At 33.1% G+C, this 14,002-nt stretch overlaps 3 protein-coding genes and 1 long non-coding RNA gene across 12 annotated transcripts in view; 2 read left to right on the forward strand and 2 right to left on the reverse strand.

Moving 5' to 3' along the window:
* Positions 1-14,002, reverse strand: part of LOC109546936 (uncharacterized protein CG43867) — a 178,826-nt gene that overhangs the window by 87,724 nt on the left and 77,100 nt on the right. The gene's annotated exons all lie outside the window — the stretch shown is intronic.
* The window catches only part of LOC125505828, a 12,834-nt gene continuing 5,082 nt past the window's right edge, over positions 6,251-14,002 (reverse strand). Inside the window, exons 2-4 of one of the 2 annotated variants that reach the window (XR_007282454.1) lie at positions 11,193-11,396; positions 10,186-10,369; positions 6,251-8,872 (exon numbers count right to left, since the gene is read on the reverse strand). This is a non-coding gene — a long non-coding RNA (uncharacterized LOC125505828). The remainder of the gene's footprint in view (positions 8,873-10,185; positions 10,370-11,192; positions 11,397-14,002) is intronic. The other variant, XR_007282453.1, reaches the window with a different exon arrangement.
* LOC109545959 (cytochrome P450 6a2-like) lies at positions 8,213-11,124 on the forward strand. The gene is made up of 3 exons (XM_048670500.1): positions 8,213-9,386; positions 10,104-10,355; positions 10,914-11,124. Exons 1-3 carry the CDS (start codon positions 8,213-8,215, stop codon positions 11,075-11,077), a joined length of 1,590 nt encoding a protein of 529 aa, XP_048526457.1. The 3' UTR covers positions 11,078-11,124.
* LOC125505827 (cytochrome P450 6A1-like) overlaps positions 13,483-14,002 on the forward strand; it is a 5,131-nt gene continuing 4,611 nt past the window's right edge. For both annotated transcript variants that reach the window (XM_048670498.1, XM_048670499.1), the window contains exon 1: positions 13,483-13,639. The gene's annotated coding sequence lies outside the window, so the exon portion shown is untranslated. The remainder of the gene's footprint in view (positions 13,640-14,002) is intronic.

A 14,002-nucleotide genomic window follows, 5' to 3' on the forward strand; every position in this document is an offset into this window, starting at 1 on the left:
GCCGCAGCCATCTTCCGCTAGAAGTCGCCAAGGTTCACACCTGAACCCCTGGGAACTGCTGACCAATAAGTTTAACCAATCTTTCATTTTAATGTATAAATATAGTAATATTAATTCTTGCTTCTAACCTCGACCTGAACAGTTGTATTAAAGGAATAAACCTGTTTTTAAAAAGTCTGTCTATCGTTCGTTATACGTAATTCCCGTGTCGTTGTATTTTGTAAATATATTGATATGGAGATCCTATATATCAAGAACGAGTAAGTAAATTTACATAAATGGGTAAAAACAAATAAAAATCACAATAAAGCAAGTTAATATTTAGTTTACTTATTATTTTTCAAAATTAATTCAAGCAGGTAACAAGTCCGTTGATTTAAAATAATTACTTCAATAGTTCTATGCATAAGGCTGGGAAACCCTACTAGCTACTACAAAATTTCTACTCGCATTTTTAAGTATTGAACTTGCCACATAATCCGGCTTTATTTGCATTTATTATTTCACTTAAACATACCGCGTTCGCCTATTCTCTTCAGTTTTGTTTTGACAAAAACATTTTTTTATTATTTTTTAAAATCTGAAACCGTTATTTTTCAAAGAGTTCCGAAAAGGGCTTGAGTTTGGACTTTTCAAATAACGTTCATCAAATATTTCCTTAGCTAGTTCTTAAACATGTTATTTGTTATAGGAATAATGTATATTTGTATTGTTTAATGGCTTTTGTCGACCTTTCTATTAACATGAAACACATATTTGCTTAGCAGATTACTGATACACTTTTAAAATTGCTTTTTATTTATTCATCATCATCTTGCTTCTGAACGATTTTTGAAATGGAAACCAAAATTCTAAAACACTTTGATATTTTTCCGCTGGATTATTTTGAAAGTATTTCACCAAAATGTAAAGTAGTGTTTGTTTTTAGACGTCTATTAATTTTAAACCATGTCAATATTCAATTAAATAATTTAACTTTTAGTGATATAATTCCAGGTTATTTAAAAAACAAACTGGAAATACAAACCAAAGGAAATTATGTGCAATTTTTATGAATGTGAATATAAAAAGTAGAATTAAGTCACTTTAGTGTTTTGCGTTTTGATCAAAATTTGATGCGTGTTAAATCTGGAGAAATAAAAGATTCGCAGGCGTTTCGGCCACACTATACGAACATGAGGTGATTGAAAACTGAAAACACATATTCATTTATTCTTTTTGGGCTCGTCCTTAATAAACAGAAATATATGAGTATACTTCTGTCGCCTTAGCAAGATAATGCGTCAAGATTGAGACATGTTTTAAAATAAATTTGTCAATACAGGAAAGCAAATCTAATTTTTCTCCCAAATGTATAGCGCGAAACGTGACGTTTTTATGAAAGGAAAACGTGTAGTGCTAATTTTCCTGTTTGGGTCGTTTGGAAAGTTCCAGGTAAAAAGGCAATTTGACAGTGGCAAACGTGCATGTGCACTGTTCCAACACTCCTGCAATTGCCAAGTTGAATTATGTAATGTACGTAGTAGGACTTGAAATAAATTAGTCGGAAGTTTAAATTTCAGTTTGAATTTTCGCATTTAAGTGGTTTCTGAAGTAATTAACCATTCCAGTGCTAAGATCGGAGTAGAAAGGAAGTATTATTTTGGAAACAAAGCTTTGCCGAGTTGAAAATAAGTTTGTATTGTCGATCGATTTCAAGAGTAAATTTAATTAAATCGTGTACTTTTGGGATGCAGTGATTAGTCACGATTATCACATTATATTGATCGGGGATCTCAACTAATAGGAGTTGTTAATTAATCGGTACCCATGAAATTGATAATCAACTGCAAATGTGGACTTATCTTATTCAGCAATGCGCGATGTACATTCGTAGAGTTTTATCTTGTCGAACGTTTGTAAAATACTACATATAGTTTGAATTATTCACTGACGAGAACATTAACCAATTAAACTAGGGTCAAAATGACATGTTCAATATGAATAATCCAGGCGAGTTACAGATTGGCATGTTCTTACTTGACGTAACTTAGATAACTATTGGAATCGCTCGGGAATGGTATACTTATTGAAAATATCGAGGTGCGCCAGCTTGAAAAGTTGTGCTATTTGCAAAAACAACGAAAAACAACAAAAAATTAAAAAAAACAAGGTAATTTTAAATTATTTATTTGACAATGAAAAAATAACCCAATCACGCCATGCATTTAGAGAAAAGTACTACAATACAATACGAGAGCCGCAAGGCCGATTAATATGGGACGGACGGTTTTTGCATAATGCAATTGTTAATTAACCTACCTGAAAAAATTACCTTTTTTTAAATTTTGTGCCAGGCTCAAAGTTATGAATATTTTTTTGCGCCCGCGCTTTCACCCCTCCTTGGACCCTTAAACTGTATTATACAATTGCTATATTAACCATTTTACAATTTTTAATTACTTTTTCAGCGGTTTTAAAAAGTTTGAAAATTTTGGCTTATAAACAAATTAACCTGTGAAGCGGGACTTGCAAGTGGGAAAAAATAGGAAAGTACGGAAAGATAGTACTCGGAAAGACGCTTCTTTGTGAAAAAAATAATTCAATTTGGTTGAGTAGATGTTAAGATATTAACTTCCAAAGTTGGGCAGCGTATACCGCGTAACGGTTAACGACATAACAGTAAAATATATACCAGTCGATAGATTTTTACAAGTTCTTTTCGCATCTGCTTTAAAAAATTACATTGCACGTGTGCATCACGCCCAAAAATTTGTTTAAACATTGAATAGTGCGCGCTCGGATCCGAAATTTGGAAGGGTGGGGATAGGCTGGGAAACTTGAAATCGGCGTGCTCGCTTCATGAGGATGTATTTCGGCTTCTACTGCACCGATTTTGACGATTTTATTTAAGTGGCGGTAGAAAAACGATGATTTCAATTTTTATAGTTACATTTCTCACATTGGGTTATTTTTGCATTGTCAAATAAATAATTTAAAATTACCCTGTTTTTTACCTAGTTTTGTTGCACTTTCGAGCATTTTGCAGCGAACATTCCCAACGGTCGGATATCGAACCAACTCTATATTATCGAACATTTCATAGCGAAGAAATTAATGAGTATATATTTTTTCTGCAAAATGCATACTTACCGAGTTATATGCGATTGTTCCCGAAGAAAAACACGATTTTCGCATTTTTTTTTCAGTTTTTCGTTGTTTATGCAAATAGCACAACTTTTCAAGCTGGCGCACCTCGATACTTTCAATTGGTATACTATTCCCGAGCGATTCCAATAGTTATCTAAGTTACGTCACGTTAGAACCATATTTGAAAGATTTCGTCGTAATTCGCCTGGCCTATAGAAAAAATAAGTTTTTAGTTTATAAACTTTAATTTACTACGCATCCAACTACTTAATCAAAAAATGTGCATTCGTACAATGCACAAAAAGAACATTAATGTTTAGGTTACAATTTACTAATTTATAAGTTCTGATTATTATTATTATTTAAAATACTATGCCCAGCACTAACTCTTTTTTTTATTAAAAGAAAACTAATTATGTTTGCATAAGTATTAAAGAAAACTAAGTAAAATTTGCTGTGGTTAATTAATTTAAAAAAATTATTTGAGTCATATGAAGTAAGGAACAACACAATCATAATTTAGCAAACTGTTCTAATGTTCTAATAAAAATGCTTCAAACAATCAAATTTGAGTTATTAGGTTCAAAATCTAAATGTTAGAATTTTTATTTAAAAAAATCTCCATAATGATATTACACAAAATACCGTATAGGAAATGACCCAATTCCATCGACTGCCAGAGTTACCTAAACAATGACGAAATTACGACCGAAAAATCCATAAAGCGCTTGATTCAGGTCGTTATTTTTCGAGTAAATCAGGCTGCAATCACAATCTGGCAGAACGAGCTAAAAGCTGGGGAAATAATGTCCAATAATAACCGATATGAAGAAAAGGAAATGATGAAAATAAAAAATAGCATAGGAAAGTTCCGCTTACAGAAGCCATTAGCTAGCCCTTGGGTTTAATTGAAAAAGCTTCCCCTGTTTACGCGCCCTAGTATTTCTTTCGCTCAAACGAAAAATGTTCCTATTTCAGATGGATGAGATTATTGTATAAAACCATGTGAAAACATTTCAATAAAACACAAGTTTATGAACAACTACTTGAGGGAAATCACATTGTGGAACCCAAGGGCGCCCAATCAATAAAATTCGTCTAGCGATTAGACTTTTAATTATTTTTTAATTAACTAAGTAAAGTAATTTAAAGTATCATTGTCGTTCTGCAGTGTGAAGAAAACACTATAATAATTTAGGTTGGTTTATAATTATAGTAAGTAGTTACTTACTCGAAGTTGTAGTAATCTGCAAAATTGCAACTATTCGAAAATATAGTCTTAAATAATGAACCTAAAATTTAAGCTAGGGATTAACTACTGAAATAATCTTAATTGAATGATTGTCCGGTTAGATTAATTGGAAAACGACCGCATATTTATTAGTCAATAGTTGTACTTTCACTTTTTAGTAAACAAAATTGATAGGTTTCTTTTGCATATGGAAATATTTAGCAACTTGCCCCTGTTGCCTAAAAAACGTTATGTATGCTCCAACCATAAGGTATATGTCCAAAAAAAATTAGAAGAGTTAAAAAATTTTGAATAAAACATCACCATCGTTCCAAAACTTTTGAAAATATTGAATTTTCCATTTAAAAAGTGTAACGAGCTTTTAGTGCTAAAGCAAAGGTACTAAATACGAGTGCGTTTTGAACTCAATTCTCGATTTTTTTGCAGATAATATGTTTCCAGTTCCAGCTGCTCTCGTGATTATCATCAGAATTTTACTTTTCATTATTTACTTTACTGTTATAACCTTCTGCAGGTACACTTTTTCTTACTGAAAAAAAACGAAATTTAACGTACGTGGACGTCATATCCGCTTGCCTTTTTGGAATCGAACCTGAAAAATGAAAATGCTGAATTAATGAAGCAGGCCAGAGCATTCTTTGACATTCAATGATGTCGAATTTTTAACACACTGGTACTGCTAATCACCACGAGCATTCTTTTATCTTTCTATTTTTCAACTGCAAGGTGTTTCCCACGCATGTAACAAATTAATTCATGAACTTCTTGGCAAATATTAAAATTCAGCGAGCAGTGCAAAAATAAGAAGAAACGATTTGGCCGACATATTAATTGATTTAACCGACAAAACTAAAATTGTTTCCAATAATAGTTGTAATGAACAGCTAACAATCAAAGAGTTTGCTGCTCAAATTCACCTGTTTCTTGATGTCGACTACGAAACTTCTGCGAGAACACGAACTTTTGCCCTGCATAAATTGGCTGCGTATCCAGATATTCAAAAGAGATTGCATAATGAAATCAAAACTGAAACTAGTGAGTTCTTCGGGTTATCGGAAGTCGTAGAAAATTGGTTCCTGCAACGTACTATAATCGACAAAAATAGAAAAATATTATTATTTCTCTAGTATTAATCTCCACCGATTGATGGTAGGTCATGTGAAGCATCTGATAATGACTTCAGTTTAGAAACAATTTACTGTCATTACAGGGTGTCCTGTATTTTTCATTTAATAAAAAAACGAATAACAGGCAAGGACTAGGTGGAAAAGGTTGTGGAGGTTCCTTTAAGCCAAAAATAAAATTCCACCACGAAAACACTGGAAATAGTGAATAAATCATGGAGTTTAACGGTTGTTAACAGATTTTTGCGATTTGCGGGAAAACGTGGGGAAAGGTTCAATGGTAGATTTGTGGTTAATACAAAAAATTAAAACGTTGCTATTTAACAGTTTTTGACATATCATTTTAAACGTGAAAATGGAGAGCAACCAATTTTCAGTAGCATTTAACTTTTTTCTAGCGCATAAATGATTTTATGTACATGAAAATTTGCAAATGGATGTTTTCTTTGATGGTGAATACGCATGATTGTTTTATAGATCAGGACGCCACTAGCTTTCGAGTTATGTAGATTTGTCGAAAATCTTCCTGAAGCAATTGTCTTGATTTTTTTTTGTATTTGGAAAGTGTACTAGTGATCATTTTAATCGTTGTAAAGCAAAAATTGCAAAAAACTGAATAGTCTCTAAATTATTTGCATTGACAGTGTTAGCACTTATCAGTGGAATACATTTTTCCACGGGTGAATTTTAATTTATATCCGTTTTGAGCTTTAATAAAACTGCAACGACAAAAACATGAACAATGTCTGCTTTGAAACATTTAATTACACAATAAATCTCTAAACCTACAATGTTTCCTACATCTAATTTACAAAAAGCAACTTATCTTTAACTTAAAACTAAGAATGGATATGACAAATAATGAAAACGAAAAAGTATTGTTTAGTCTATTTAAACTAACTTTCAATAAAACAAAAAGTGTCAAAATTAGTCTTTAAGTGTTACAAATTGACACAAAAGAACGCACTGGTTGCACATGCACCACTACCGTTAGTCCTTGACGGTGAAATATTGGCCTCCAAAAAGAGAATTAAGTTTAAAACTTACTGTTTTTGGAGCCTGTCAGCCCCCTTAGAAGTCTGTTGGTATGCCGTTTTTTAAGTTGGTCCTGGACAACTAGACCGGTTGAGCTTCAAACATTGCAAATTTTTAGTTAAAAAGACCTTTAGGAGGTCGGGGTTGTGGTTTGTATGACGAGTTGTTATTCCAATCACTGAGGTACTGCGTCCTTTATTGAACAATCAACCCATAATTTACTATAGGGGCCCTTGCCAACTTAGACACCGGATATACCATAAAAAAGGAGAGGGTGCACGCAAGGGCCTGTGGGAGCGATGCTTCGCGTACGATTTTCGGGTGCGGACTACCCACCATAGATAAAGACCAGTAGCGGACTACTGAGTCAAATTTCTTCCCTTGTCCGCCTGTTCGGGCACTTCAAAAATTATTTCGGAGGATCAACAGTTTTGATGGGTTTTATTTTCAAATGCGGTATTCAGGGTGTGTTTAACATTCGTTTGTTGCAAGAATGTCTGCGACAGTCTTTCGGAATCATGATTTATTCAATATTTTCAATAATTGTCGATTTTCTACATTATTTCTATTATCACAGCAGTGGAGTATATTCTAGTAATATGACTTGCTTTGATAAAATATTATTACAATTGAAAGAATTTTATTACAGTAAGTAGCGCGAAACATGCGGAAAATGTACTTTAGTTTTTTGACGATTAAGTTTTGTATTGAACGTTTTCCGCTTGGAAGACACGATTCGCGGCTAATTGCAAAAAAACAGTTATCAACCCCTAAATTGCATCTACATTAGATTAATTGGAAACCCCTTCCACGTCCAAGTCTTTTCACAGTCTTTTTCACGTTTAAACTTTTTTTTTCTTAAAGTTGGAACCTCAGCAACAATTTCCACCTGGTCTTTGCCTGTAATTTTTTTGCTCACAAAAATTAATTGGATCAGCAAAAGTAAAAGCGGTTTAACGATAAATCAACCACCAAGTCACATAGATCATTTTAAATTGTACATTACAACGATTAAAATTACCACTTATACACTTAACAAGAACACAAGACAAGATTCATATCCTCAACAACATTTTCCACCTGGTCCTTGCCTGTTATTAAGTTTTTTGCACCAGCCTAGACTCCAATGCAATCTTTACTTGGACACCCTGTCTATGGATTCTATTAATTGCCAAGAGCCTAGTGTTTTGTAAATTTGTCTGGCACTTAGTACATAATCAGTTTAAGTTACTTCACACTAAGATTGAAGACCACACAATATTGAAGTAGTAGGTGCCAAAGAAAGCCGAAACAAATAGACAAGAAATTGTTGCACAGAGAACACAAAATTGACGAGCAGCACATTGAACAAGGTAAAAAAGTTTTCAGAAGTTATATTGTGTATAAGTTTTTAAATTAAATTTATAGTTAAATGATCAATGAGCTGAAGATTAAGCTTTAACTCTTCAACTTCATAACACCAACTAATGGGACGCGATTGTTCGGAAAATTTGAACAGAGAAATATTGGCGAGAAAATTCGGGCGTTTAACTAGATATCTAGTTTTATCGACATGAATTAAAATTAAAATAGCCGGTTAAGTAGAATATTTAATATGTGCAAGAAACGTAATGAATGATTATATAAAAAGAACAAACTATATAAAAAACTTAATCCTGGATTTATCTCCAACATGAGATGCTTGGAAACTAAATCGCCTGTTTTTTTTTTTGCAGAAAACATGTCACTGGTTCCAGCGGCTCTCGTTATTATCATCATAATTTTACTCTTAATAATTTTCTCTACTGCTATAACCTTCTCTACATACACTTTTTCTTATTGGAAAAAACGAAAATTTAATTTCCTGGAGCCAACCATCCCATTTGGAAATGCTCAAAGTTTCTTTCTTGGAAAAAGGGGTTTAGGAGAACTTTTTGGCGACTGGTATCTGGAAATGAAAGCCAAGGGTTGGGATATGGGAGGTGCCTATTTCGGCAGCAAACCCGTTTTCATACCAATCGATAATAAGCTGATTAAGAAAATATTGGTTACAGATTTTTCGAATTTTCGAAATCACGGTTTTTATATTAACGAAAAAATCGACCCACTGTCTGGGCATCTCTTCAATTTGGAAAGCATTAAGTGGAAGCACGTGCGCTCTAAAATCCCCGCAGCCTTCTCTTCAAGCAAATTGAGGAACCACATGGATGTCATGGACAGTATTACCAAACTATTAGTCAACAGACTAAAAAATATGGCAGAGTCTCAATTACCAATTGACATTAAGAGTGTTTTGGGTAGATTTACCGTGGACGTAACATCCGCTTCCCTTTTTGGAATCGAAACTGAATGTCTGAAAAATAAAAATGCTGAATTAATGAAGCAGGCAAGAGCATTCTTTGATATACAATTATGTCGACTTTTTAACACCTTGGTACTGCTAATTCCCAGGAACATTCTTATATTTTTCAACTTCAGGGTGTTTCCAACACATGTAACAAATTATTTCATAAACTTCTTTGCCAATATTAAAACTCAAAGAGCAGTGGAAAAAATAAGAAGAAACGATTTGACCGACATATTAATTGACCTATGCGACAAAACTAAAATTGTTTCCGATAATAGTGGTAATAGTCTACCAGAACCGCTAACAATAAAAGAGTTTGCTGCTCAAATGCACCTGTTTTTTGAAGCCGGCTACGAAACTTCTGCAGGAACACAAACTTTTGCTCTGTATGAACTGGCTGCCTATTCAGATATTCAAAATAGATTGCGAAATGAAATCAATACTGTTTTAAGCAGATTTAATGGTGTTCTTGATTACGATGCAATCACCGAAATGAACTATTTGGATCAAGTTGTTAAAGGTAAGTCTGTAAATTAAAATTGAAAATTATTAGCGTGATTGCATAGTATAGTTATATTTGAGAGTTTGACTTTTTCCAATTTTTTTGTTAATATAAAATCTTTGAAAACGTTTAGAGCACCGAGTATGTCAGTTGCAATCTCCTTTTCGATTTATTTTGTTAGGAAACTAAAACGTTTTAATTAACTCAGAACCTATAGGGCACTTTTAAAGATTTTTTAACAAACGTCTCTCCTATCAAAAAATAAACCGGAAATATTGCTAGATTACTTGTTCAACAAGCTATATGTTTTTTCACATTTTCTTCATATGTAATACGATTTACCTTACTTTTTTAGCTTCGAGATCTTTTGGCTGCAGTTTATTGTCTACTTATTTCTCCTAACTTCATGCTTCCAGTATTTTTATTAATTCTCTATATACTTTAATAAACGTAAGTAGCTGTTAATGTGTAGAAAAGACTTTCTTTTGCAACATGCGCATAAACTGAATCCAAACTGTATTATTCTCAAAATCATACTTGATCGTGTTTTATGTGTTGTTTATAGCCAATAGAAAATCCTTAATGTTAATTTTTAATCCTGATAAAATTTATGAATAATATAATCCCAAACGTACGCACATAATTGCCATATTTGATTGCGGATGAATTATTCTTGAACCAATTGAAAAACAAATGATAGTTATCAATCCTGTAAAACTTTGCGTCTTACTTCAGAAACATTACGGAAGTATCCTGTACTACCCATTCTTCCAAGAGTATGTGAAAGCGATTATCCAATACCGGATAGTAAACTTACCATTGAGAAAGGAACACTGATAATGGCGACAAACATGGGAATTCATTACGATCCTGAATATTATCCAGATCCAATGCGTTTTGATCCAGAGCGATTTACGTCGGAAAATATGGCGAAAAGACCATTTTGCTCATTCGTTCCGTTTGGTGAAGGGCCAAGAAGTTGTGTCGGTAAGAACCAAGAGCTAAAATAAGGCAAATCCTTATATTTAAATAAAAAGCGACTTTTGTGAAGAAAGGTTTTCTTAAATTTATTTAACTATTTATTAGAGAATAATGCAATAGCAAAATTTATTAGACACAACGAATATGGTAATACGTTTTCACACAACAAAGTTGAGTTTCAACGATGTGCATGCATGGAAAAAGCATGTTTTGAAGCTTTATTTGCCTTTGATATTACCAATCAAATTTCCTCAAATTTAGGCTAACTCTCATTTATTTCGGTTCTCAACTTCTTACAATTTACAAGCTGGGCCACCGTAAAATGGCTTTCTCCCAAATTACTGAATGAATAATTAATCGATAACTAACACTTTTGTATCCACGTTAGACCACTAAACTAACTTATGGAAATTAGAATATTATAAAAATTAACAACCTACAACATGCAATAACATGGAATTTCACATCTTGTGAGGATGCAACTAAAACGGATTTCATATCAAATGCGTGCAGCCTTAGCCTGTACATGCAACTATAAAGTATTCATGAGGAAACTGTTTGTAGGGAAGCGTCTTGGAATATTGCAGGTAAAAGTTGGTTTGATTTCAATCCTTCGGAATTTCAAGATAACATTAAACGAGAAGACTAAGATGCCGTTCAGCTTTGAAAAATCTGGACTCATTTTGAACACTCGAGGAAAAGTATGGGTAAATCTTGAAACAATTTAGTGATTATGACCATTTTGTTTATATTTATTAGACATGTTTGATTAATTTATGCGTGTTTCTTCTTCTTTTAATAAAAATGCTCCTTACACAGTAGAAGTGGTTGCTAATTACTTACACAATTTACAATCATCATGGACAGAAGATCCAAACACAGAGGTCATCAGAGTACGTCAACCTCCCATCGTTACAAACGCTGCAGAATAACCTCACAATTTAAAAGTGGAAAATATGGGTGAATGGAATCAAGCAGCACCCCAAACCATAACGAGGAACAACTGTTGACCCTGTTTATGTTATTGCAAGCGGATCGTGCTCATACCTAATTGATAGATAACAATTGACGTTAGTGTCCGAGATATTGAAATTTTGCTCGCTGAACTTGAACCCAATACGATTCCGCTCGGCTTGCAACTTGCGGTCCCTTTGATAAACAATAAAAATAAACATGAACTTCAAACTGATGACCCCGAAGTAAAAAATTCTAACTACCATACAAATCCAATTAACCCCCCGGCAATTAATGAAGTTGAAGAGTGGCCAAACTCAGAAAAAGGACACTACACCAAGTAAAAATCAGTCACAGAATAAAAAGGTGTTTTTAGGAAGTATGATTTTGTCCCTTCCCGAGGTGTCCAAAATAAGGTTGCTTTGCATGGGTATTTATGAAACTGCGAAAGATACGAAGTCGGTGAAATTAAGAAATAACTGCGCAAATGGAGGGAATGATAAATTCAGAATTAATAGAGGTTCCTAATCGGGTTACATTTTTACTTTACGTCTAATAGTGACTTCTGATGATAGTAACCGAAACTTCTGCGGGAGCACAAATTTTTGCTCTGTAAAAATTAGCTGCCAATGCAATTATTCAAAATAGATTGCAAAATGAAATCAATACTGGAACTTGTGAGTTTTTCGGGTTTTTGAAAATTGCAGAATATAATTTCTTTACAAACTTCCTTTTCTTACAAACTTCTTGTTGGGTTTTACAGATTGATAAATAGTGCCCCTATTTCGCAATAAGAACGAAACATTTATCAAGAAGTAGTCAAGAACTATCACCTAGAGTGTATCCTGCGACACACTTAGGCTCAAGCTGTACTGACTGCTTTACTCCACTTTTTATTTTGTTAATAATCTCGTACTTTTCATTTAGTGAAAAAGCTTTGCGTTTTTGTTTTTCCATTCTAAAACGATTTACATACATAACGCGGCAAAAAACAACAAGTCATTGGCTGTCTCTCGCTCTCACTAATATAAACAACTCCCCAGGATTGATGTGACTAAGCGTGGAAGTTCGTTATAAACGGAAAGTGAATATACAACTAACCTAAAAAGTGATCGTTTTATCCGGAAGTTCGTTATAACCAGTAAAAAAATACGTTGGTCTTTATGGATGACGTTTCAATTAAAGGAAAAAAGTTTGTTTTAACCGAAAATTCACTATAACCGGGTTCATTAAAAGCGGACTTTACTGTATTTGTTTGATAACGATAGCAGAAAAAAGCTACCGAAACGTCAAGGTAATTTATCAAATTAATTTCTTTACTAATTGGAATTTTTTGGAAAAAATCTGAAAATATTATTATTTCTCTCGTATTAATCTCCAGAGGTTAATGGTAGGTCATGTGAAGCATTTGATAATTACTTCAGTTTAGAAATAATTTACTATACAGAGTGTCCTGTATTTTTCATATAGTAAAAAAACGAATAACAGGCAAAGACCAGATGAAAAATATGGTGGAGGTTCCAACTTTAAGAAACAAATTAACTCAACCACGAAAACACTAGAAATGTTGAAATAATCATGCAGTTTAAGGGATGAAAACAGATTTGTACATGCGATTTTTGCGATTTGTACATGCGAGTATAAACAAAAGTTGATGATGGTTTTAAAGAATCGAAACGTTGTTAAACATTTTCATATGCACCATCTTGTAGCACTAGGAATGGTGCCATCAGAAATAATTGTTCTTTTTAGATATGATTTGAAATAACTTCAAAAATGAAAAATAACTTAAATCCGAAAACCGGTTTCTTCTAAATATCTCAAAAAAAATTAAAAGAAATACTTCTTTTTTCAAATCCATATACAAATCTCCTCTGATTGCGCACCTTTTTTCCTAATTTAACCGACTTCGTATCCCATATAGACTAGTGCCGATTCAAATTTTCATCTAGCAAAAAAAATGATAACAGGCAAGGACCTTGTCGAAACTGTTGTAGTTTCCAACTTTAAGAAAAAATAAAAAATACAAGACAAGATTCATATCCTCAACAAAATTTTCCCCCTGGTCCTTGTCTGTTATTAATTTTTTTGCACCAGCCTAGACTCCAATGCAATCTTTACTTGGACACCCTGTCTATGGATTCTATTAATTGCCAAGAGCTTAGTGCTTTATAAATTGATCTGATAACTTAGCACATAATCAGTTCAAGTTACTTCACACTAAGATTGAAGACCACACAATATTGAAGTAGTAGGTGCCAAAAACATCCGAAACAAGTAAACCAGAAATTGTTGCACCAGAGAACACAAAATTGATGAGCAACACATTGAAGAAGGTAAAAAGAGTTTTCAGAAGTTATATTGTGATTTGCACGGTGTCTTGCTTTTAAATTAAATTTATAGTTAAATGATCCATGAGCTGAAGATAAAGCTTTAACTCTTCAACTTCGTAACAACAACTAATGGTTGTAGATAAGTTCTATATTGTTGAGGCGGATTCATTTTTTTTTTAGGAACTTCGTTGGGTATTTCGCCTCAAAAATTTTTGTCTTTAAAAAAGACAAAATTTTCTCACGTCTTTTATTACAGATTGATAAATATTGCTCCTATTTCGCAATAAAAACGAATTATTTATCAAAAAGTAATCAAGAACTATCACCTAGAGGGTATCCTGCGACACACTTAGGCTCAAGCTGTAA

The sequence above is a fragment of the Dendroctonus ponderosae genome, unplaced genomic scaffold (assembly GCF_020466585.1).
Source record: "Dendroctonus ponderosae isolate FM_Combo_2020 unplaced genomic scaffold, Dpon_F_20191213v2 Dpon_F_20191213_1, whole genome shotgun sequence".
Classification (NCBI taxonomy): Eukaryota; Metazoa; Arthropoda; class Insecta; order Coleoptera; family Curculionidae; genus Dendroctonus; species Dendroctonus ponderosae.